The 25,443-nt window shown below is 45.9% G+C and overlaps 1 protein-coding gene across 1 annotated transcript; it reads left to right on the forward strand.

Moving 5' to 3' along the window:
• The first annotated feature begins 1,757 nt into the window (after positions 1–1,757).
• Positions 1,758–20,683, forward strand: LOC141993540 (hepatic and glial cell adhesion molecule-like). Its single transcript, XM_074963085.1, has 7 exons — positions 1,758–2,008; positions 8,151–8,226; positions 9,590–9,928; positions 10,888–11,157; positions 13,494–13,547; positions 15,347–15,412; positions 17,527–20,683. The coding sequence occupies exons 1-7, from the start codon at positions 1,988–1,990 to the stop codon at positions 17,694–17,696; spliced, it is 996 nt and encodes a 331-aa protein (XP_074819186.1). The 5' UTR covers positions 1,758–1,987; the 3' UTR covers positions 17,697–20,683.
• The last annotated feature ends 4,760 nt before the right edge of the window (positions 20,684–25,443 follow it).

The following is a 25,443-nucleotide window of genomic DNA, read 5'->3' on the forward strand; positions in this document are numbered from 1 at the left end:
ATTCCTGCTAATACATCCCAGAAGGATGTTTTCATTTTTTTTTTGCAATAGTGTTACACTGTTGATTCATACTTAACTTGTGATCTACTATGACCCCCAGATCCCTTTCTGCAGTACTTCAACATAGTCAAAAGCCCATTGAAATCAACTGAAAGATTCCCATTATTTCAATGGGATTTGGATCAGGCCCCATACTAGCTAAGTTGTCTACCTGTTCTCTTTTTGCATCCAAATTGGCAACTGCTGGGAATACTGCTGGTTGTACCATTGTTCTCAAGGTGTTTTCCTTTTTTGGGGAGTGGGGAGGGAAATCTGTCAGGATGCTTATGTAAGGGGACTGTTGTCCCCTTACTAAAACTCAGTGCGGGGGTTTTGATTGCTAGCTCCCAGTACCAAAAGAAAGGGGAAGAGTTGATGGGAAATCAGGAAGCTGAGACTGACAGTCCCCAGGAACAATGGGGAGAGGCCAATGCTCCAGGTCAGCCTGATTGACAGGGCTGGCAGGCTAATCAGGAGGCCAGTGTGGGTCCCATCCTCCATGTGAGTGGAATTGTCTCGCTCAGACAGAGTGGGGTTGAGCTAAGGAGAAAGCAGGGGCCCAAGATGAGCTGGGAAGCAGAGCCAGGCCAGATCCAGAGGAGCCAGAATATCAGCCCAGGAAGCAGGTCAGAGTTGGGAGCAGAGTCACAGAAGCAGCCCAGGGAGAGAGCAGACCCTGTGCTGGGAGCAGAGCTGCAGCCACAGAGCCAGAGACACAGCCCATGGAGAGCAGATCCTGTGCTGGGAGCAGAGCTGCAGGCACAGAGCCAGGTGTGGTGAGCAACAGGGTCCAGCCAAGGGGGGACCCTGGGCAAAGGGTCCAGCGCAGAAAGACACCCCCAGCCAAGGGTCCTTGCAGGCCAGACTGGGAGGGGGATCTTAACCCGATGGGAGGGCTGATGCTGGGAAGAAGGGTCCCACCACCCAAAGCCCAGAGGTGTGTGGCCACCGCCATTGGAAGTGTCCAACCCACAGCATCCCTGCAGCACAGCCAGGGCCTGAGAAGAAGGCCTGGGATCTACAAGGAACAGACTGTGAATTGCCCTAACATTCCAAAGACACTGTTTGTGATGTTCCCTGCCACAGAGCGGGGTGAAGTGTTTCCTTTAACCTTTCTCATTTTTTCCTTATTCTTTTTTTTAAATTAATTGTTAATTAAACAACTTGTATTTGCATTAACTTGTATGTAATGGTCAGTGGGTCAGAGACGTGCCCAGGGCAGAGAGAGTACCCCGGAGTGGGGACACCCTAGCCCCTGTCCTAGGTGACCACAGCAGGGTTGGGGGTCAAGCCTCCCAGGAATCCTGGGCCCAGCCTTGTTGGGGTTAGGAGGACTCTGCCAGACAGGAGAGTGGAAGGGGAGTCCTCAAGGGCAGGGAGGCCACTGGGTAAAGGAAGTGGGAGCGAGGACTCTGATCCTTTTACTAGCCCACTTCACCGGGGTAGTGCAGAAGCCAGGAAAGTTCCCCACAATAACGGGACCATTCCCCCGCTTACACTTAGTACCATGGTCAGCTGTCCGGTTTTATGGATTGAGGAGCATACCAGATGCCCTGGTTTTTGTACCTCAAAGGTGGCAATCCTAAAATTAGGGCAGCATGACCTGCAGTCAGACCAGGGATAATTCCCACGGCCTCCAAGGCCCTTGTTGCTGGGTGGAAGGCATGGGTGGGGCTGGCCTCATGACCTCAGCCTCACCGATTTATTGTGGGGGCGGGGAGACAATAAGCCAGTATTTACTTCGCTGCTTCCTCGGGCGAGCTCGGAGTTCAGGGAGGTACCGCGGCTTGGCTCTGGACTCCACCGGAGCAGGGCAGGTTCTGCTTCGGACTGGAGGAAGTTCGTAGGCGGCTGCACCTGGGAAGTGCGAACTGGGGAGCAGCCGATCGGGCTTGGCGGCGGCGGCGGCGGGAGCGCCGGGGAGCTGAGCCCGGCGAGGTCGGGCAGCATGGAGCGTTCCGGAGCTCCGGTGAGACCCCCTCCCCCTCCCCGCGCCGGGCCCCGGGGCTGGCTGCGAGTCTCCGCTGGTCAGCGCGGAGCTGGGGCAGGGCCGATCGCTAGCGCTCTGAATCCCCTGCCGGGCTGAGCCCTCGCGGGCGGGGATCCGGGGCGCAGCGCGTGCGGTGACCACGGCCGAGAGAAGTAGCTGAGAAGCAAAACCTGGTCTCTGGTCCGCTGCCCTTCCCCCAGCCCTTGCGTTCCCGGGCTGTGACTTTCCAGGAGGAGCGTCTCCCTCCCTAGGGGGGAATAGCAGTTCCTGGCTCGAAGGTGGGTAAGCTGTAACCTCGCACCGGTTCCTGCTGAGGCCATGGCTGTCTCCGAGTGGAGTAGTTAGGGGAGAAATAAATCATCTCAGAGGGGGGAGGGAATTGAGCCATGATTCCAGGGGCTAGTTAGGCACTTGAAAACTCTATTTTTTTGCCAGATAATTTAGCAATTAGCTGACAGGAACACTGCATCTAATTCCTATACAAAAAAAGAAAATTAAATGAATATTAGACCCACTCAGCTCTAATTCTAACATGTTCTGACATCTTGTGGCAAGTCACTGAAGGGACACTGGTTAGATTTAATAATTTGATTAAGATGATGTTGAAGTAAAAAGAAAACGGGACAGAGTTTAAGCATAGAAGTTTCTGGTTATCAGGGAATAAGGTACAGATTATCAAGGGGTGCGAAATTCGGTTTAGGAGCGGGTGGCGTAAGGAATACATAATCTGCAGTCTCCCCGATTGGGGGTAAAAGGAGTGGGGCTTGCAGCTGCACAGGACGTGGGGCAGGGTCTCGTTGGAGTAGCCGCACTTCCTGCAACGCTTGTCTCGGTTCCCGTGGCGGACGGCCCCGTTGAGCGGGACGCAGTTGAGCTGAGCACGGCGGATGAACCACCAGTCGGCGAAACGGGTGAAGCTGCCCCCGGCAAGGAAGTGGTTGCTGGCGTCCCACTTGCTGCTCAGTTCGAAGGTTTTACCCTGGTCCGGTTTACGCTTCAGGGTTTCCATGTACAGTGAGTAGATGGCTGCCTTCAGGGTCCTCTCCAGCATGCCCCTGGTGCTCGGAGTGATGGTGTTGTCGTCGGACCTGATCTGTGGCACCAGGACTCCTAGCTCCTGGCGCTACTCACACCACTCCCAGTGGCAGCCGATGCGCTTCTCCAGGCAATGCGTGGCATTGCGAGTGCGGGACCACAGTGAAGCGATGTCGCGCCCGTCCTGTCCGAATTCGCCATCCAGGGAACCGCTCAGGAAGGTGGCAGTGTCTTGGTTGGAGGGGGCTTTGCCGATCCGCTTCTTTGTTGCGCCATGGAGGGCGTTTGCTGCGATGTTCCTTACCGTGGTGTCAGGAAATGTCAGCAGGCGGAAGGTGTGGGTGATCACCGCAATGTCACACAGGTTGCCCATGCAGGGGACATTGGCACTGCCATGCCTGTGGGCGACGTAGACCAGCTCGTTGCTGGCTCTTTGGGGAAGGAACAGCCACTTCTTCACCAGCTGCTGGACGATCTTGTCTGCCTTGTTGAGGGGTACCTTCGCCACAGCGGATCCCCTTAGGATGAACGAGGTGCAGGGGATCAGGAAGGTGTTCAGGGCATTTATCTTCTGCCACGGTGTTAGCAGGGAGGCGTCGATCTTGGCGGCATCCTGCAAGATCTGGATGGTGTCCTTGGATGTCTGCCGAACACGGAAACCCGTTGGCATGCCAAGGTGCTGGTACGCCTGCCTCTCTGCCAGGGGGATGACGGGCTCGCTCTGGATCTGGAATCCCGTTGTCTGCACCGAGTCCCTTTTGCTGCCGTCGATGTGGAGAGTTGTGCGCTTCTTTGCATTGAAGCAGAGCCCCATCCAATCGGCATCTTGACTGGTGGCATCTAGCATACCTTGGAGGTTCTCTGGGTCATCCGCAGTCAGGACCAGGTTGTCCGCGTAAGCCAGGATGCTCACCCTCTCACCGTGGAGGTTGAAGCCATCTGTGCCATTGGAGATTGCTCGCAGCAACGGCTCCATGGCGAGGTTAAAGGTGATGGGGCTGAGGGGACAGCCCTGCTTAACTCCGCTCCGGATCGGGATCTTGGCGATCTCCCCTTCGACCGAGCAAATGGTGGTGCTGCATCCCTTGTACACCTCTCGGATCACACGAAGGAAGTTCTCTGGCATCCCAAACTCCTGGAGCGTGGCAAAGATGTGGTGGTGGGGCATGGACCCAAAGGCATTAGCCAGGTCGCTCCCTTCTGGCCGTTTCTATGGTGGTTTGGAGGACAAAGTTGTGTTCATAGCAGCCCTCACAGGATATGAAGCCTTTCTGGATGGAGCTGATGGCTCCCCCGCTCACCGACTGCTCCGTGATCCTCGACGCCAGGCAGCTGGCATAGAGCTTGTACATTGGGGAGCAGAAGGAAATGGACCTCCAGTTGCTGGGCTCATCTTGCTCGCCCTTCCTGTACACCAGCACCGTCATGGCCTTCTTCCAGGAGCTGGGAGTCTGGCAGAATCGCTTACACTGGTTGAAGAGCGTGGCGAAGACCAGGCAGCTGGGATCTCTCTTTTTCAGGAGGCTGTAGAGATATACATTAACATTTTAAACCTTACTGTGTTACTAACTCTGTGGAGAGAGAGACCTCATCAGGACTCCTGGGTTTGATCTCAGCTCTGGGAGGGGGGTGGGACCTGGTGGGTTACAGCAGGGGGCAGGTACATCTGGGTTTTATATAAGAACATCAGAATGGACATACTGGGTAAGATCAATGGTCCATCTACCCCAGTATCCTGTTTTCCAACCGTGGCCAATACCAGGTGCTTCAGAGGGAATGAACAGAACAGGGAATCCTCACGTGATCCATCCCCTGTCACCCACTCCCAGCTTCTGGCAAACAGAGGTTAGGGACATGCAGAACATGGTGTTGAATCCCTGTCCATCCTGCCTAATATAGCCATTGATGGATTTATTCTCCATGAACTTATCTAGTTCTTATTGGAACCCTGTTATAGTTTTGGCCTTCACAACATCCTCTGGCAAAGAGTTCCACAGGTTGACTGTGAAGAAATACTTTCTTTTGTTTTGTTTTAAATCTGCTGTCTATTAATTTCATTGGGTGACCCCCTTTTCCCCCCCCCCCCCCCAGTTCTTGTGTTATGTGAAGGAATAAAAAACACTTCCTTATTCAATTTTTCCACACCAGTCATGATTTTATGGACCTCCATCATATACCCCCTTAGTCATCTCTTGTCCAAGCTGAAAAGTCCCAGTCTTTTTAATCTCTCCTCGTACGGAAGCTGTTCCATACCCCTAATAATTTCTGCTGCCCTTCTCTGTACATTTTCCAATTCAGTCTATCTTTTTTGAGATGGGGCAACCAAATCTGCACTCAATATTCAAGATGTGGGCATACCATGGATTTATATAGAGGCAATATGATATTTTCTGTCAAATTATCTATCCCTTTCCTACTGATTCCCAGTATTCTGTTAGCTTTTTTGACTGCCACTTCACATTGAGCAGATGTTTTCAGAGAACTATCCACAATGACTCCCAAATCTCTTTCTTGATGGGTAACAGCTAATTTAGACCCCATTATTTTGTATGTATAGTTGGGATTATGTTTTGCCATGTGCATTATTTTGCATTTATCAACATTGAATTTCACCTGCCATTGTGTTGCCCAGTCACCCAGTTTTGTGAGGTTTGTGAGGTTTGTAACTTTTTACAGTCAGCTTTGGATTTAACTATCTTGAGTAATTTTGTATCCTCTCCAAATTTTGCCACCTCACTGTTTACCCTTTTCTCCAGATCACTTATGAATATGTTGAATAGGACTGGTCCCAGTACAGACCCTTGGGGGACAGCACTATTTACCTCTCTCCATTCTCACCATTTATTCCTACCCTTTGTTTCCTATCTTTTAACTGGAGTGCCTGGCAATGCTTTCAGGATCATCTAAGGATCCTAATTTAATTTAATAAGACCTTTTTGTTATCTTAATCACCCTGCCTCTGTTTATACACAAAGTCCATGCCCCAAAGTCTGAGGCTGGGAACAGCACAGAACTCCTCTCATATCACACCAGAAATAAGCAGGTTTCAGAATGGAATGGCATCTTCGGCATCCTGCAGGTTGGGTGGGTGCCAATTACAGAGCAAATAAATCATGCAGTGTGCTTTGAAAATGAGTTCTGCTATGCTGCCACTCTTCACCTGTGCAGGCATGTCTTGAAGCTATAATAATTACAGCATCATCTTACTGTCTTCTCATTTTCTGATTTTTTTTTTTTTTTTTCCCAAAATACTTCTTTGTGGAACTTTAGGGCCAGATCCTGCATGTGTAGCTGGCATTTCCTGCACGCATAAAGTTAAGCATGTAAATAAGTGCTTGCCGGATTTAGTAAAACTGCAACCCTTGTACCCACACTTCATATTTAAGAATGGCTGCAAACATTTAAGCACTTTTACTTATGTGAGTAAAATTAACTATGTATTTATGTATGTATGTTTGCAGGATTTGGCCCAAAGGTTAAAAAGTGAAGTGCTTTGAAAGCAGGAAATGAGTGTTGCAAGCTTTTTTTTAAAAGTGGATGGTACAAAACTTCAGGCATATTTATTTGTGCTGCAATCAAAGTTTTTTTTGTGGCTATTTCAGGACAGAGTTTTGCCCTTTAAGTCTGTCTATTTGTATCAGTGAGTCACATGGTTAGGTTTCTAACTGTGTGTGAGCCATGTGAATGTAAGGTGCAAAGAAATGCACTTGCACACACACTCAAAATGGTAGGCTCAGTGTGGCCTCTGCAATCAGCCTGAGGCCTGGCTAAAATTCCTGGTTTTAAAGAGAAAAATAAACTGTTGTGCAAACATTAAAATAAATAAGAAATTACACTTTGCATAATATGGTATTTTAAATGTGCAAACAGTCTGTCATTGTGTTATGGAGAGATGTCCTCTCTCTGTGGTTAAGGTGGGCATTAGATTCCTGTTATAAGAAAAGTCTTTGTGCATGCATACTTCCCTAGCCTAATTTCTCCAAAATCAAACTGGTCCATTGGAAATGTCACATGCCACATCTTAGTCCACGGTAGAACTTACTTTTTTAGAGCTTGGGGCAAATTTTACTCGTTAGTCTGAAGAGACGGGGGGTGCAAAAGCACGGTGGCGCTTCTGTCTGAAACGTCTCTCTTCCTTGCATCATACAATATCCAAAGCATCTTGGCCTAGCCATACCAAATGTGAGCCGTCCTGATGGGCCTGGAAATTGGTTCTCTTTGATTAGTTTTGAGGGAGGGATGTAGAGTGAAAGATTATTTAGACCTTAATCATAGAGTTTAAGGCAGGGGTTGCCGAACTTTTTGCCAACATGACCCCATTTTAATTAATTAATTCCTCCCAGGACCACAGACATCATGGAGGATGCCATTTTGTAGAGCAAAATCGCATCTTCTGTGCATCATGGCCTCGCATGCACTGTACGTGAGCGATCATGCTGTGTAGTATCCTCTGCCCAGCCACAACCCCATTTGCTGGTGCTATGACCCCATGTAGGGTTGTGACCCACAGTTCGGGAAACATTGGTTTAAGGCCAGAAGGGGTCACCAACACCACCGGCTTCATTGATACTATCCCTTATCAAACCCAACAGTGGTAATTAGACCAAGGGACACTCAGCTATTGTGTGCCATAGGTAGAGGAGAGGAGGGACCAAAGTGCACCAATCCTGCAATGAACCCCACTGGGATCAACCCGCTTAACTTTACATGCTGCAAGTGCTCCTATTTGCTTCAGTGGGATTACTCCATTCATATAGCTAAGCACATGCCTAACTGTCTTTGCAGGATTGTGGGGTTAGATATAACGCCATTTTCACCTTAGTTTGTAAGTTTGCCTAGCCAATGAATTTGTATATGCTCAAGTATTATACATATTATAGCTATCATTTTGACATACTGCATTCACACATTACTCTGACAATGACATTATAGAAGGGCTTTGCAGATTTTTGGAGTTTTCTGTTTTCATGGAGCAAGTAGTTTATCTTAATCTTCAGGCAGCACTGTGTAAATATCTGGTTCTACATACAAGCCTTTAAATATTTTACTAATTTTTCACTAAAACAACTTTGTTTCTTCCTCATAGCTGCTGGTTTGTTTTCTCCTCATGGTGTTGATCTGGGTCCATGAAATTCCAGCAGTAAACTTCACACACATTACAGGTAAAAACTAATTCAAGCTGTCCGCATGCACGTAGACAAGAATACATAGCAGTGCTTGAAAACTACTGCAAAATGCCACATCACAGTTCTTGTTCATTGCAGTGTTCGGGTTGAGAATATAAGCACCACAGTCAGGAAATTCTAAAAGATAAATCTCCAAAATCAACTAATATTTTTAGGTGTCTCTGACCTTGGGTGCTTGGCCAGCACCCAAAATCACTAGTAACTTGAAAATGTAGGTCATGGTTCCCACAGCAATGCTGAAGGGATCCTTTTGCAGATGGCAGGTCAAATTCTGCTCTCAGATACGAACAACCATGGTTTATTTTAGTGAAGCCAATGCGGGGGTTGCAGAGATGTAGCTGAAGGCAGAATGGGGGCCCATGTAGTCGTAGTTCATTATTGCCCAATGCTGTTTAATGGATATGTATCATGTTTGTGTAATGTGGCTGAGTTCCATGGTTATGGACATTGTAACAATGGAATTTCCTGACTTTTAGGGAAGGTATTTAAAAAAGAAAAAATCCTTCGTGTTAATGCATTTGCATTGCACTGTCCAGGAAGGTATCCAAATAACCGTGTGCTGAGAATCAGTTCAACAATGCACCTCAACTGATAAATCGGCATCTGGCTGCACGTAGTTTACATCAGCTGAGCCTCTGGGCCGTACATCCAATAGTATTACGGACACCTCTCAAGCTAAGGGAGAGTCTACACTTACTAATCCTCCTTGTCGCCTGTAAGGGGGGCACAAAGCACACATTCCAGACCCCCCCCCCCCCTTTTTTTTTTTTTTTTTTTTTTGGAGAGCACTTACCCAAGCAGTAACTAGCACTAGGCCTTTTAAAACCAAAGAAAAACACTTCTGTCGAGTGCACCCATTTTTCAAGTATCTTCTAATGATGACTTGCATGACACTCTTTTATCCTGGTTTCTTCATCAGAAAAAATGGAATGATTCAGAAGAAGGAACTTTGGATTTTCCTGGCCCCATGTGAGTTTCTTCATATGAGTGGGATCTAGCCATGTATAACTTAATTCTCTCCCCCAGCCCCCAAAAGAAAATCAAAATGGTTGGAATTAAAATAATATTTCAAATTTTTGTGATTTACCAAATATTTTGAAAAATGTTGTGTTTGGCTTAAACCAAAATGAATTTTTATTTCCTGATTGCCAGTGATTCAAAAAAAACCCAACCTGTTGTTCACAGAGCTCCAGTTCACTCTAGTCTTGGCATGACTCACAGTGCAACTGAGCTGGGGACGCTTTCTGTGGTCAGAGCTGTTAGATCCCCAGCTTTCGCCACATGAAGGATCGTGCAGAACAATAATTAACCTGAAATATCCTGTGTTCTTGTCTTTCAGCACGGACTCTTTCTCCATGTTACTCTGCTAATCTTACACCAACATCAGACAGGCTAATCTCTGCTGTAGGCTGCACTGTGGTGTTCTCTCCACCAGGCCTGAATTTTAGCACTGGGATTGTACGCTGGGATTATAAAAATGTCTCCTCCACAGTTCTGTCCATCTTAGTATATTTTAAGGACCAATCAAAAGTTGATTTGCATCCTTCATATAATGGGAACGTTGAGTTCAGCAAAACCAATTGGACTCTCCAAATAAAATTGCAGTTGGGAGATGGAGGACTGTACAGATTTAGAACAAGCTCCCACGAAACTAATTGGTTCCAGCTCGGGGTTATTGGTAAGTGCTACGGAACTGTGCATGTCTATAGGTGCACCATGGGCAAGTGGAATGTAGAGTTACAGAGCTGTACTGATGCTTTTTCCATGGGCTATGTTGTGCATTCTTATCTAATTCAAGGGTTGAATAAGAATTAGTATAGACGTGGAGAAAGTTATCAAGACCATTGGATGTGGCAATCAGGAAGTGTCCTATAGGTGGAGCATGAATGGGAAGTTACCCTTCTGATTATGATGGGGAATTTCCCTCCAAACACCATGACTTGTCTTGTTGCACAATGGCTTATTTCATAATGCTCTAAGCCGATCAGATTTAGCTTTAGAGACAGGAGTTTTTTTGTTTGCACTGCTAAGCTTTTGATTTAAAAATATTTTTTTTATAAATATTGAAGGGTTTTTATTTCCTGAAACTTTGTTTTTGAACTGTGCTATGCTTGCCCAGTTTTGCAAAGTGGTGTTGTGATTTGGGGGTGGAATTTTTGGCAGAAATGTTGCACTAATTTTTAATGACATGAGAGACAAGTACTTTTTTAATTCTCCCTTGGTTTTTGAAGCTGAGTGGTATTGCATAAAGCTACTGTGCTTCCTTCCTGCAAATACAGAAGTAATTTATTATTTTTACAGGTGCATAAATCTGCTTTGGTTGGAAACTAGGAGTGAGATTATAAACTCTCTTTGTCAGGAACAGTCTTTTAGTTCTGTGTTTGTACAATGCCTGGCCCAGTGCACACCCCCTCCGCCCCCCCCCCCCCCCCCCCCCGTTCCGGTGCCCCTGGTTAAAACGCACTAGGGGACATTACAAAGAGAGCACTCATTACAGTATGTACAGAGACCAACTCCCACCCCCCCAATTTTATAATAAACTCAAATTGCTAAAAACACCCCCCACCCCCAGTGAAATTAATAGACCCTTAAAAACAAAGGCCTTATTTGGAAATGTTAATGTTTCCTCTCGCCCAGAGCCCTTGTCTCAGCCAGAGCTCCGGAGCAACTCTTCCTTGGTGGGCTCCACCACCGAAGTTGTCTGTAAGGTGCCAGTAGGGAAAGTTGATTCCTATCAGTGGAAGAAGGATGGCAAGCATCTCCCTGAAGACAGTCGCTTCCTGCTCTTTCAGAATGACAGCATGTTACGTATACTGAACACAACACTGTCTGACAATGGGGTGTACACCTGCGAAGTCAGCAATCAAGTCAGCTGGAATGAAACCTCCCTGAAACTAGACATCCAGAGTAAGTGGGTATTTAATTTTAATGCAAGAAACAGAATTGCCAATCAAATCAAATTCCAGTAACAAATGACCCCAATGGTATTTCTGGGTGGGGTGGGGAGCGGTGGTGAGGAGGAGGAGGAGGAAAATGATCAGAGGTTGTTGAATAACACTTGGTTACATTTTCAAGAAGATTGATAGATTCCAGGCCAGAAGGGACCATTGTGATCATCTAGTCTGACCTCCTGTGTAATATAGGCCAGGGAACTTCCCGCACAACAATTCCTAGAGCAGATCTTTCAGAAAAACATCCAGTCTTGATTTAAAGATGGTCAGTGATGGAGAATCCACCACGGCTTTTGGTATAGTGTTCCAGTGGTTAATTACTCTCTCACCATTAAAAATTTACACCTTTATGTCCAGTCTGAATTTGTCTAGCTTCAGCTTCCAGCCATTGCATTGTGGATATGTTGGAGCTGTGCACTAGTGCTGGTTGAAAACTTACCATCAAGTCTTTTTAGGCTAAATGAAAATTTTTAAGCAAAAATTTTTAATTCCCCCCAACGCCCACAAGACAACCTGAAAAGTTTTGTGTGTGTGTGTGTGTGTATGCGCGCGCGCGTGCGTATGTGCACATGTGTGTTGTTTTGAGGAAAAGTCAAAATTTTCTGCAGGATTTTTTTCCACCAATCTGCTCTACTGTTTATCTATTGATGCACAATTGCACATACATGTAATTCAGTGCTTCAGAGCATAACACTTATTGTGGTCCTAAATACGGCCCTGAATTATTAAAACACTCAGCAAAGCACTTAAGCACGTACCTAACTTTAAGCATTTGAGTAGTCTGACAATGGGATTACTCGCATTTTGAAGATAAGCACATGCCTAAGTGCCTCTTTTATTTTAAGTGGGTTATCTTCACTTGTGGACATTAATTTAAAGATGTAGATGCACCCTGAAATAATCTAACACCTAAACCAAGTATCTGTGCTTAGGTGATATATTTGCACTCAGAAGTAATGAGGATGTATTTAAATAAACCTGAACCAACCTGTCCAAATCTAAATATACCCAGAATCTGAGAGAACTTGAGACCCATCCCAGACTTTGTGCTTGAGGCTTTTGTCTGATTAAACCATTTTGCAATACTTTGTTCATGGTTTCTTACTAATGAAATTACTGCAGGATTTAGGTGCCTAAATTTAACTCTTGGCACCCACATTTGGAAAAAAAATAACAAAAAGCCACCCCCAAGTGTTTTGGTGCATTACTTAGCTTATTTTATTTCTTGAATGATTTGGCCATATGTGGGTTTTTGGGAGTGGGTGGGAGGCATCATAATTAAGCCTGGGTGTCTCAAGTTCTGGTTTTTGTATGTTTTATGGCTATTGAACTTTCACTGTAGGGTCTTGATGAAATAATCAGTTCATAACATATACACAGCTTTTCTCCTCCATGTACGTAAATTCCCAGATCAAGCAGGGGTTTCAGATCTGGGATGTCTTTCTGGGAATGACAAGCCAAAAGGCTGGAGAGGGACAAGCACATGATGAGCTAGAGAGTTTGGTAATTGAGAGGAGCTTTAGAAGTGGGTGAAGGGCAAGCTGGGAGACATTGTGAATGGGGTGTGGTTAGGGAAGGTAACATTTAGGGGGATGGACATGTGGCCTGTCCCCATCAGTCACCACTGCCTTCCAGCTTCCTCTTGGGTTCATTTGCTTTCTGCTTCTATATCTACCTCCTCCTACTTTACTGATCAAAGCTGACCACAACAGCGTCTTCTATACTGGGCTTCATGTGTTGCCTTTTTGTCAGCTGCTGACACCTCTTCTTTCAAGGACTCTGGAGTACAAGTTGAAGTGTGGTGGCAGAAGGAGGAGGTGGGGGCAGGAGATTAGGGCTGGTGAGTGTGGACACCCAGAAGGACCCAGCACAAGGCTAGCAGCTGGGCCTGGCTTTAGCAATAAGGAGGGGTGGTGGGAAGCAGTGGTTGAGGAAGCACTGGAGGAACCTTGATGGGAGGTGGACGGGCTAGTAACTCTCCCAAGTGGTTCTACTGAAATGAATTCAAAACTTTGGTCTAATCAAGTGTCTGGGACAGCCAGACAGCCCCAGAACAGCAGGTCATCTCAACGTGGAGGGTTGAGTGATGGGAGCAGCTGGAATTCTGAGTGTGTGAGAGGCTGGTTGCAACTCTAGTTTCCAAAACCCTTTATAGACCAACATTTAATATTGAAATCTCTAAGAGTCAGGTCGCAAAGATTTGCTCGGGGGTGGGGGCTGGAGGTAGGGAAGAAGATACTTTCTACTGGCCATGTCCCAAGTGAGGCTGATCTTGCAATATATTTTTCACAGATCCTTCAAATGTGGTTGTGGGAGTCGTTGTGGTGATTGTCATTTTTGTACTAGGTAAGTAATATGTTTTCTCTTTTTTTGTGGCTTCCTCTTTGCGATTGTGCCACTGGCAGTTCACATGGCAGATCAATTCCAGGAGGCTTGCCAAATAGAGATGGGATAAGTGACCCAGAAATAATGCAAGTCGTATTTACACTGCCAAATCTCACACACAGAAACATGGCTGTCACAGCTGCACATATCAGTTCTGATTGTTACATATTCGTACATGTTGAGGCTTAAGGCCAAACCCGGGCACCAGCTGAAGTTGACGGGACTTTGCCACTGACTCCACTTATGGCCAGATCTTTGCAGCAAAAGCATGATGATCTTTGAGGGCTAGATAGTGCCTAACCCCTGTCATGGGGGTGTGTGGGCAGGGCACCAGCTGCCTCCCCTCACTGTCACTTGCACTCCCTGAATAATGGACAGGTACAACTGCAGCCCCTGTGTCTGGGGAAGCTGCAGCAGCCACATAGAAGAGCTGGGTGGACGGTCTCTAGGAAAAAGCCCCTGGACTCTCTGATCCCCTCTGCTCATCCTCTGAAGGAGGGCTGTTGTGTGCCCACATTGGCTGGCCCAGTCTCTCCCCCTCCCATTGTGGATGCTGGACCCACGGAGAGGCCTCTGCGAGTCAGAGCTGAGGGTGGGCGGTATCACACAGTAGGTCCTCTGTGTGCCCAGATCAGGGAGAGAGAATTTGGGGTCATGGGACCTAATCCGGCAATCTTTACTTGTGGGCCTTCATTGGGAGTTTTGCCCAGGAGTTAGCAGGGGTGAGTACTGCAGAATGTGTCCAATGGGATTTAATTGAAGTGGAAGTACCGTGCATCTTGGCTATGCACATTCCCAGCTGTTATGTTTTCCATGCCCCAAACCAGAGACCACGAGAGAACTCTCTAGGGCCACCCACGGTATGCTGACTTATGCAAGAGCAGCCACGTTGAAGTGGAGCTGCTTTCCCAAGTGGAAGGCAGATTGTGGTATTACCAGCCCCAAGAGTTCAAAACCCAAGAGTCAGGACCAAAAATAAAGAGTTTTAAACAATAATAAATGTGAATGAGGGGTTCTTTTGATTATTATTGTTTTTAATTTCTTGTTATGAGCCTTAGTTTTGTATCCTGTTTTCTGGCTTTTCTCTGTAACCAGAGGCACAGAAACGTGTGTGTGTGTGTGTGTGAGAGAGAGAGAGAGAGAGATGAAAGCTGAGATTCTCAGCTCCAGAAGCTGTGCTCTAAGGAAAACAATAATATCATAAGAGTGACCATGAAATCACGAGAGCTGGCAACTCTGGGACTGTCAGGGAGACTCCTAGCATTTTCTGTGATCTGCGCTTTCAATGCTAACCATTGCTTTAGTCCACAGAGCCCTGCTGCCACTTGTTTGCCCTCTCTGTGGTGCTGTGCTCAGAGCTGCTGCGTGGCTCTGTGGCATGGGGAGTGTCCATGTGCACTTTCTCAGCTGCTGGCTCTCTACGCATCAGGGCTGTAGTATTTCTACTGAGTTTTGAGCCTTAAGAAGGCTTGCAGGTCCAGTCAGGAGGTGGCTGCTGCAAAGTGATGGGAAAGTTTCACCAGTGACATGTTCATGAAGGAAAACAAGACACACAACAAATCAATCAAATCCCCTTTTTTGCAAGTGTAAGCGAGTGATTGCTTTTAACTCCTTTACTTATATAGTTTCTCCGCTTTCCACACTCTCCACTTCTAATTGCAACAGAAAGAGGAACCTGGGGTTTTCTGGGCTGTGCTGACTTGAAGTATCAAGTGTCAACTTTCAGGAAAATTACAACTACTTTTGTTTTGGTTTTTTAGTTGCTGTTTTATATGTTTCAAGGAAACATCTCAGGTGTCCAACACAGTGCTTCTGTGGAGACTCTGGTAAGCTGTATTTAAATATCCTAAAATAATCCCTTTGCTTGCTTTGGGGGCTTGTGTTTTTTGGTAACTCCATTTTGTGTGTGTGTGTGGTTTTTTTTCCTCATTATTAAATCAGATGTTCTTCCAAGGAAAACTGTCCATTTGGAATCTACTACATCCCAAAAGATGAGTTCAAAGTGCCTACTTTTGCTCTGAGTCCCCTGCCAATCTTCTTCTTTTTTTTTTTTTTACAATCACATTTTCCTGTGTGTGCGTGCGTGTATATATTTTCTTTTCCTCACCTGTTCCTTTGTGACATACCGACACCAATGACCAGAAGTGCAAACTGCTGACTATACAGGAAAAGGGTGAAACTGGCTAGATGAAGAGTTCTGACAGTTACACAAAGAAAACACACTGGAAACAGAGAAATGATTTTGCTATGACTTTTTAATCGTTACTTTGACAATAGTACGTTTAGAAAAAAACAACCCCCCCCCCCAACTTCCAGCAGAGTGTGATCTCTCTCTCTCTCTCTCTCTCTCTCTCTCTAAGTTGATGGTGTGCCTTCCATTTTTTTTCTTAATGGGGATGAGGGATTGGAATGGAAAGCTGCTGCACAGCATAACTTTTGGCCTGATGGAGAGACATTTATAAGAATCAGAAAATATTTGGTGGGTTGATATTGGGATGCCTGCACGGAAACAAAGGGTCATTGTTACAAGAGACTTCCAAGCCTGCCAAAGTATTCCAACAAATGAGTGGCTCGATTTAGCTTCTTAACGCCATTTGGGGTTTTTCTACATGGGGAAATTGACCAGAATAACTATAGTAGAATAAACCATTTTGGAATAACTCCCTGTGTGGACACTCTTATTCGGGAATTCCTGAATTTAAATTAATCCACTTTTGGATTAAGCTAACTCAGAAAAAAGCACTCTTACTCTGGAATAAGAGCATCCACACAGGGAATTATTCCAGGATAGTTCTAGTACTCTAAACTCAAACTGTGCCTTATTCTGGAATAACTTCCTGGTATAGACAAGCCCTTTGTTACGTGTGCTGTGTGGCTCAGAGGAGTTTGCTGCTCCTGGATAAATACATCCACTGTTTGGTCATGGTTGAGAAATTTTCATAATGTGGGAAAAATGATTGAAATCTTGCTACAAAATCTGCTGGTGGTCTGTATTGGCATGGGAGACGGAGGGAAAGGGCCCGGTTCTCCACTGCCTGGAACTTTCTGCCAGCATGTATACCTGTGCCAAGTGGATGTCAAATGAGTGGTGGTATTGGATGCACACAAGCCTCAAACATTGGGGGAATGTGGATGGAGGGCATGGAAAGAAGTGGGATTGAGGGAAACACAGAGCTGCTTGGCATGCAGGAGGAGGAGGGAATGGGGGGCATAGAACCCCTGGCAGGGGGGAAATTGCGGGGAGTGACAGAGAGTCCCTGAAATGGAGGGGGATGGGAGGGTGGCACGCAGGGGGCTTGTGCAGGTGGAATGGAGGTTGGCCTATATAAACTGAGAAGTGTAAGCCCCTAGTATTATCTCCACTTTGCACGGGTGCAACTGGTTGCACAAGGTATGAGTGTAACGCTGACAGACCCCGGTTGTCAGCGGGCAGGATCAAACATGGGAGCTCTGAAGCTCAGCGTAGAAGCCTCCGCTGCGTGAGGTAAAAGCCATGCGGCTCTCAGCCAAAGCTGTAACAGTCTCATCGGTCGCTAGCTGGGCTGGGTGCCACTAGAGGGGGACAAGCAGGCGTGGGTTCCACGAGATGAGGGAGAACCGGCCTCTCTGGCTTTTGTAACAGGGCTGTGCTAGCTGTGAAGTGAGGCTGAGGGGGAGGTGGGCACTGCTGAGCCGAGACCTGGTCTCTCCAGGGCCCAAGGTAACAAGAGTCCAACACAGCCGGTTCTGTGCAGCTGTTGGCAGCAGAAGTTAAAGACAAATAGACTGGGACAAGCTGGATTGTTTTTTAACGTAAACAACAAAGAAACAAAACCTGTGAAGGGGCTGCAGGGCTTCTGGTGAGGTCATGGGCTGGCGTGACAATGAGCTGAAATAGTGCAGACATATTTATCGTAGAAATTGACCAAACAGTTTATTTTTCAATTGGTTTATTTTAAAGCTCTTAGACGCTGTTTTTCTGGCGGTCGCTCAAGTGGACCAGGGGGACACGTGGACTGTAAGGAGCAAACATCACCATCTTCTGGGACCCCAGAAACCACTGCGGCACTCTTGGACCTTAATCCTCTTGATTCTGAAAGGCCTCCTAACCAGGCTTCAGCTGAGTCCTGAATAACACCTGGGTTCCTGCTGTCACACCCTCTTGTGTCCTTTTTCCTTCCCCCACCTTATTTTGTCACTTTCCTGTCATTCTCCTTTGGGCCATCTGTTTAAGAAGAGTTTGGCTTAGCTGGCCAAGACGGCATTTGTTGTTGTTGTTGCAACACAGCTGTGAGCCCATGACCAGCAGCAGCTAAAAGAAATGCCCTCTACAGCCCAGTGCTGGTACACATTTGCCAAGTCTTGGGGTGCCTAATGAGGGCAGTGCTTGTTTCTGCAGCAGCAAGATTGTGAGTAAAGGTTTGTCTGCACAGTTAGACCCAGTAATTGCCAGCCAGGTTAGCTGAGCCCAGTTGCAAGCCTCCCCACAGCAAAGCCCTACTCATGTGATTGTGTCCTCACTGTTTCTGCACTTGTCTGTGCATGTCTGGGGGCATAGCCCATGGTTCTTTGTGCTGAGACGCTCTAGGACTCTTTCCTGAGCAACTGTGTCAATCATGGGAGAACTTGTGTGTCTTTTAGGGGGAGTTGTGGAAAGGCATTGGAGGACTGCCAGCACTCAAGTGATTTTAGTCTGGGTCCTCACTGCAAAGTGTGTGGGTTCCAGCCTGAGTGACACAGGAGACTGGGTTCTAATTAGGGTTGCCAACTTTGGTTGGACAAATTCCTGGAGATTTCATCACATGACATAATCTTTCTTGAAAGATTAATCTTTAATTCCTGGAGACTCCAGGACAACCCTGGAGGGTTGGTACCCCTAGTTCTAATTCACCCCACCCAGCTAGGTCAGCTAGCATGGGCTTAAAGTACCTCCAAACCTGGATCAGAGATTTTTCTTTGTGGATGGTAGGGGATTTGGGCTAAACCCCATGAAGAGCTCAGGTTTCTGTAAGGCAGGGCTTCTCAAACTGGGGGTCATGACCCCCTTAGAGGGTCGTGAGGTTATTATGCGGGGGGTCACGAGCTGTCAGCCTCCACCCCAAACCCCGCTTTGCCTCCAGCATTTATAATAGTGTTAAATATTAAAAAATGTGTTTTTAATTTATAAGAGGGGTTGCAGTCAGAGGCTTGCTCTATGAAAGGGGTCGTCAATACATAAGTTGGAGAACCACTGCTATAAAGTGAAGAGATCGCTAAGGGCAGGTCTATCCTATAAACCTTTGATGAAGATGCTCTAAACCAATGGGAGAGAGCTCTCCTGTCAGCTTAGTGAGGGCTGGTCTACGCTGCAGAGATAGGTCAATGTAGGGCACCGACATAAGGCACCCACCGATGTAAGTCGTCCACTACATTGACTTAACTCCATCTTCACAAGAGGCATAGCTCTTTGGTCAGTGTAATTAGGGCAACCCAGTATCCATGTAGACAGTGTGTTACTTACATGGCCTGTTAGCAGCCTGGCGGCTGGCAGTGCCCCACAATGCCCCACTTAAGTTGGTGGAAGCGCTCCTGGTGAGTGTGCGCACTGCCGCCAGGAGGAGCATAGCGTGGACCTGAAACACTGCTTTAATTACTGCGGTGGCTGTACGTCGACTTAATTTTGTAATGCAGACGTGGCCGTACTCCAGCTGCCGGAGAGGCGGTAGCTATGTCTGCGGCAGAAGCTCTCCCATCAATATAGCGCTGCCTACATGGGAGTTTAGGTTGTATAACTGCGTTGCTCAGGGGTGTGGATTTTCACACACCCCCCCCTCCCCCCTGAATGATGTAGTCATGCCACAGTAAGCATGTATTGTGGACCTGGCCTAAGAATCAAGCACAAGGCTGAAGCTGCATCTTCTCCCTTTGCTCTTCTTTTATTCCTGTCTTTGTGTGCATTTTGTTTTGTCTTCAGGAAAACAGAATCAGACTTTAACAGGAGCATTCTGAATCACCTCAACAACCTTTTTCTCTTCCCCCTAAAGGACAATCCATACCACCTTTCATGCTATTTAAACAACTGTCAAACATGGGTTTCTCCCTTGAAAAAGAATTCTACACAGCTAAAGGAAATAAAGGACAGTGTTACAAGGAAAGTGTTAATTAATGCTTTTTATTCCAAATACTGTTTTTCCTTTTTTCTGTGTCTCTAAGGAAAGGTTAAAGAGCTTCTTAGTGGTGGTATTCCAATGAATGTTTAATAGTCAACAAAGGTTTCATTAACATTTTAGCCCCTTTTCAACACACCGCCACATACTAAATGAAAGTATCTCCTCTTGTTTTTATGTTTCGGATCTTGTATCCTGATAGGCCAGGTGGTCCAAGTGTTTCTCCCATCATGTGACTGGACCCCCATAATAATAAAAACCTCTCTTCCCACTTCTGCTTTCATTCCCCTGCTCTTCGTAGTTCATTTCAGCCCTATTCTAGTATATGTTTTCTGAGTCCAAATCTTCCTTCATAATAATCCAAAGAGCAGACCTTTGTATCATGAATATGCTTGTGCAGTGCCAACTTTTGCTGGTTAATCTTCTACAGTCTGCCAGCCACCACCAGAACAAAGGGCAATGAATAACTCTGTTGTTCTACTAATTGTTACTTGGAGAATACTAAAAGTTTTGCAGATTTTATTGTAGTTGGCAGGAGGTCAGAAGATAATCGGAATGTTTACTTCTGACTTTTGAAGCTATAGGAAACTTTCCTTCTGGTAGGTACCAAATCTGAAACTATTTTGATACTGACTGATCCAGCCTTGCCTTCATGGAGAGCATGAAGTAAATGCCAACAGGAGTGTAATGGAACAGATTGTATTATCAAATGTGCTTCTGCCTTGTGCTGGCTACCTCGCCAAGAAGTTCAGTGATGCACTTTATGGTCCTTCAAGCAGTTTCACAATAACCTGCTGTTACTGCTCAGTTCATGGCCCAACCATGGCAGTTCTGGTACAGTCAGGGCTTTCTACAGCATGGAGGGGAAGGGTAGGATTTGATCTTTAAAATGTATTGGGAAAAGGCACTGCTACCCTAGTGATATTTAGGGCTAATTGAACACCTTTCGAAGAAGGAGAATTTGGAGGAGGAAACCAGTATATTCAGTTTGTTTCTTTCTTCTATTCATGAGGATTGAGAGAGCAGTGAAGGGGTTAGCCGAACAAATCAGTGTCAGAACTGGGAATAGAATGTAGAACTCTGGTTTTCCAACCCCATGCTTCTGTCTTGTCTCTAGATCCCAGCTCTTTCCCTTGGAATCTTTTCTTTGTTCTATTTATAGAAAGGATGGTTTAAAATAAAATAGTAACTGAGAAAGAAGTTACAGGTTTTCATCTGAATGTACATAGCACTGGGGCTGTATCCCCAGTGAAAACGAAACACTGTGCTAATAATTCTACACTACTTTTGGGTGCATTTCTATCCTAAGGACACCAGCAGCTGGCCTCAGAATGTTTAACTTTGTGCACATGTAAAGGTGGGTTGCATTAAGTATCTGAAAGGGAGCCAATGGGAGTCCCAGTGATAGTTTTAATACTCTCACACTTTTCTGTTACTACAAATATCCACAAGCTAAGGTGCTCAGGCACCTGGTGCTGGTAATTGCATAGGATCCTCAGGACTTCTCTGTGTTCTTCAATAGCCCAGGTTCTTGTAGAATCTCCACCATACAAGAGAGTATATATTGTTTGCATGCTACGTTTGAGGGTTTCACACTGCCACCTGTGGATTTGTAAACTCTGGCCATATCTTCTCAGGTAGGTGGGGTTTTTTTCCTCCTCCACACCCAATGTACCTAATCAAGATTAACCCTCTGTCTCTACACCTGGTAAAAAGTACAGCCCTTTGTCTCTCCCCCCTCCCCAGAGTTTACAGTGAGATGTAGCATCTCAATGTAAAAATACACCTGGTTTTTTCAGTGAAGTCATGCCCTTTCTTTCAGCACTGAACACAATTTAAATGAGTTGCCTTGGGCTTGTGCATCTTTTAACCACTTCTCCATTGCTTTCATGGCAGATCAGTACCGTATCACTGCATGGGGGACAGCTGCAAGCTGCCAAGATGTTGGAGTTTAAAAAAAAATCTCATAAAGAATGAGTCATGGGTATTGATCATTCACATCTATGGGGGAAAAAATTACATGGGTATTGATCATTCACGTCTATGGGGGAAAAAATTACATCACCTGAATTCCCTTTTCTATTCCAGGATTATTCACGTTTTGACCTGATATGAAACAAACACAGCTGGAGAGGCTGAAATTATGATCTGGGGCAGTGAGGCAGTAGTAATTAAATGTACATCAATAATGGTAAAAGTCCCATCAATTTCAGTGGGTTATTAATAGAGCAATCATTTAAAAATCCAGATTAAAACTGTTTTAGAATTTAATCTCTTTGAAATGTCAAGAAAATGTGAGTGTGGGCACCTTTTAAAAACTTGACAGTTTTGGGCCTGATTCTGATCTGTCTGATTTTTGTAAATTTTTAAAATTACAAACCACTGTAATCCCACTAGCTCATTATTAACATGGAGTAAGATAGAACAGCATCCGGTGCTTAGTTCTTTTCAGTACAGGAAAATAAAGCATGCATTTAAATGCTGGTAATTAAGGTACAAGGACTCATAGAACCATAGGGTTAGAAGTAGGGCTGTCAAGCAATTAAAAAAATTAATTGTGATTAGTCACATGTTTAAAAAATTAATAAGTGATTAATTGCACTGTTAAACAATAGAATACCATTTATTTAAATATTTTTGGATGCTTTCTAAATTTTCAAATATATTTTAATTACAACGCAGGATACAAAGTGTACAGTGCTCACTTTATATTTATTTTTATTACAAATATTTGCACTATAAAAAACAAAAGAAATAGTATATTTCAATTCACCTAATGCAAGTACTCTAGTGCAATCTCTTTATAATGAAAGTTGAATTTACAAATGTAGAATTATGTACAAAAAATAACTGCATTCAAAAATAAAACAATGTAAAACTTTTAGAATCTACAAGTCCACTCAGTCCTACTTTAGCCCTTCGCTCAGACCAGAGGGGGGCAAACTACGGCCCGTGGGCCACATCAAGCCCGCAGGACCCTTCTCTTTGGCCCTTGAGCTCCTGCCAGGGAGCGGGGTCAGGACAGGCTTGCAGAGGAGCCAGCCCAACTCCCCGGCAGCACAGGGAGCGGGGTGGAGGCTAGCCCCTGGCCCCTCCCCTTCTGCTCCCCTGCCTCCCTCCCTCACAGTCACAGTTCCCCCAGCACCTGGGCAGAGTGGCTGCAGCTCTGCCCAGGCAACACAGCTATAGTGCCACCAGACCTAGTGCTCCAGGGCAGCATGGTCAGGGGGAGTTTGGGGGGGCGGTCAAGGGGCCTGGGCCCTGCTGCAGGGGACGGGGCAGAGCAAGCCAGGGCCCCTCTCCACCTTCAGCATGCTTGGCCCCTGTCTCCAGCAGCCAAGCCCAGACAGGGAGCGAGACCTGTCCGACTGCTAGGGAGAGCAGCCAAACGAGCAGGGGAAATGCACAGGGAAAGGACTGAGCCCCCCTTTCCCCCACCCCACATTACCTGTGGGGTGGGGAGAGCAGGGAGGGTTGGATAGGGGTGGGGGAGGCCCAGGGGGGCGGTCAGTGGGTGGGGAGCAGGGGAGATTGGATAGGGGCAGGGGTCCCAGGGGGATGGTCAGGGGCAGAGAGCGGGGTGTTTGGATAGGATACAGGGGGCAGTCGGGGTGGGGAGTGGGGGGGGGTGTTGGGTGGGGGTTCTAGGGGGCTGGAATGGAGGCGGGGCCAGGCCACCCCTCGCTGTTTTGGGAGGCATAGCCTCCCCCAGCCTTCCCTACCCGGCCCTCCATACAATTTCTGTACCCAATGTGGCCCTAGGACCAAAAAGTTTGCCCACCCCTGGCTCAGACAAACAAGTTTGGTTACAATTTGCAGGAGATAATGCGGCCCACGTCTTGTTTACAGTGTCACCTGAAAGTGAGAACAAGCATTCGTGTGGCACTGTTGTAGCCAGCATTGCAAGATATTTACGTGCCAAATGCACTAAAGATTCATATGTCCCTTCATGCTTCAACCACCATTCCAAAGGACATGCATCCATGCTGGTGATGGGTTCTGCTTGATAATGATCCAAAGCAGAGCAGGCTGACGCATGTTCATTTTCATCATCTGAGTCAGATGGCACCAGCAGAAGGCTGATTTTCTTTTTTGGTGGTTCGGGTTCTGTAGTTTCTGCATCAGAGTGTTGCTCTTTTAAGACTTCTGAAAGCATTCTCCACACATAATCCCCCTCAGATTTTGTAAGGCACTTCAGATTCTTAAACCTTGGGTTGAGTGCTGTGTCTATCCTTAGAAATCTCACATTGGTACCTTCTTTGCTTTTTGTCAAATCTGCTGTGAAAGTGTTCTTAAAAATGAACATGTGCTGGGTCAGCATCCGAGACTGCTATAACATGAAATATATGGCAGAATGCAGGTAAAACAGAAGAGGAGACATACAATTCTTCCCCAAGAAGTTCAGTCACAAATTTAATTAATGCATTCTGTCAAGGTTCCTTCCCCACTCTGAACTCTCGGGTACAGATGTGGGGACCTGCATGAAAGACCCCCTAAGTTTATTCTTACCAGCTTAGGTTAAAAACTTCCCCAAGGTACAAACTGTTTTACCTTTTGTCCTTGAACCTTTATGCTGCCACCAAAGTGTCTAACAAAAATAACAGGGGAAGTGCCCACTTGGAAACGTCTCCCCCCCCCCTCAAATATCCCCCCAAGCACTACACCCCCTTTCCTGGGGAAGGCTTGATAAAAATCCTCACCAATTTGCATAGGTGAACACAGACCCAAACCCTTGGATCTTAAGAACAATGAAAAAGCAATCAGGTTCTTAAAAGAAGAATTTTAATTAAAGTAAAAGAAAAACCTCTGTAAAATCAGGAAGGGAAATACCTTACAGAGTACTCAGATTCAAAATGTAGAGAATCCCTCTAGGCAAAACCTTAAGTTACAAAAAGATACAAAAACAGGAATATATATTCCCTCCAGCACAGCTTATTTTATCAGCCATTTAAGCAAAACAGAATCTAACGCATATCTAACTAGATTGCTTACTAACTCTTTACAGGAGTACTGACCTGCATTCCTGCTCTGGTCCCAGCAAAAGCATCACACAGACAGAGAGAGGACCCTTTGTTTCTCCCCCCACCCTCCAGCTTTGAAAGTATCTTGTCTCCTCATTGGTCATTTTGGTCAGGTGCCAGCAAGGTTATCCTAGCTTCTTAACCCTTTACAGGTGAAAGGATTTTTCCTCTGGCCAGGAGGGATTTAAAGGTGTTTACCCTTCCCTTTATATTTATGACAGCATTATTTTTTTAATGAGCATCATCAGCATGGAAGCATGTCCTCTGGAATGGTGGCTGAAGCATGAAGGGGCATATGAATGTTTAGCATATCTGGCATGTAAATACCTTGCAATGCCGGCTACAAAAGTGCCAGGCAAATGCCTGTTCTCACTTTCAGGTGACATTGTAAATAAGAAGAAGGCAGCAGTATCTCCTGTGAATGTAAACAAACTTGTTTGTCTTAGGAATTAGCTAAGAACAAGGAGTAGGACTGAGTAGACTTGTAGGCACTAAAGTTTTACATTGTTTTGTTTTTCAGTGCAGTTATGTAACAAAAAAAAAATCTACATTTGTAAATTGCACTTTCACAATAAAGAGATTGCAAGACAGTACTTATGAGGTGAATTGAAAAATACTACTTTTGTTTATCATTTTTACAGTGCAAATACTTCTAATAAAAATAATATAAAGTGAGCACTGTACACTTTGTATTCTGGATTGTAATAGAAA

Source organism: Natator depressus, chromosome 9 (assembly GCF_965152275.1).
Source record: "Natator depressus isolate rNatDep1 chromosome 9, rNatDep2.hap1, whole genome shotgun sequence".
NCBI classification, from domain to species: domain Eukaryota; kingdom Metazoa; phylum Chordata; order Testudines; family Cheloniidae; genus Natator; species Natator depressus.

Coding starts and splice junctions, on each gene's coding strand:
- LOC141993540 (XM_074963085.1), top strand. CDS start 1,988: ATGGAGCGTTCCGGAGCTCCG. Junction 11,158..13,493: donor CCTGAAACTAGACATCCAGA/GTAAGTGGGTAT, acceptor TATTTTTCACAG/ATCCTTCAAATGTGGTTGTG. Junction 13,548..15,346: donor GATTGTCATTTTTGTACTAG/GTAAGTAATATG, acceptor TTGGTTTTTTAG/TTGCTGTTTTATATGTTTCA.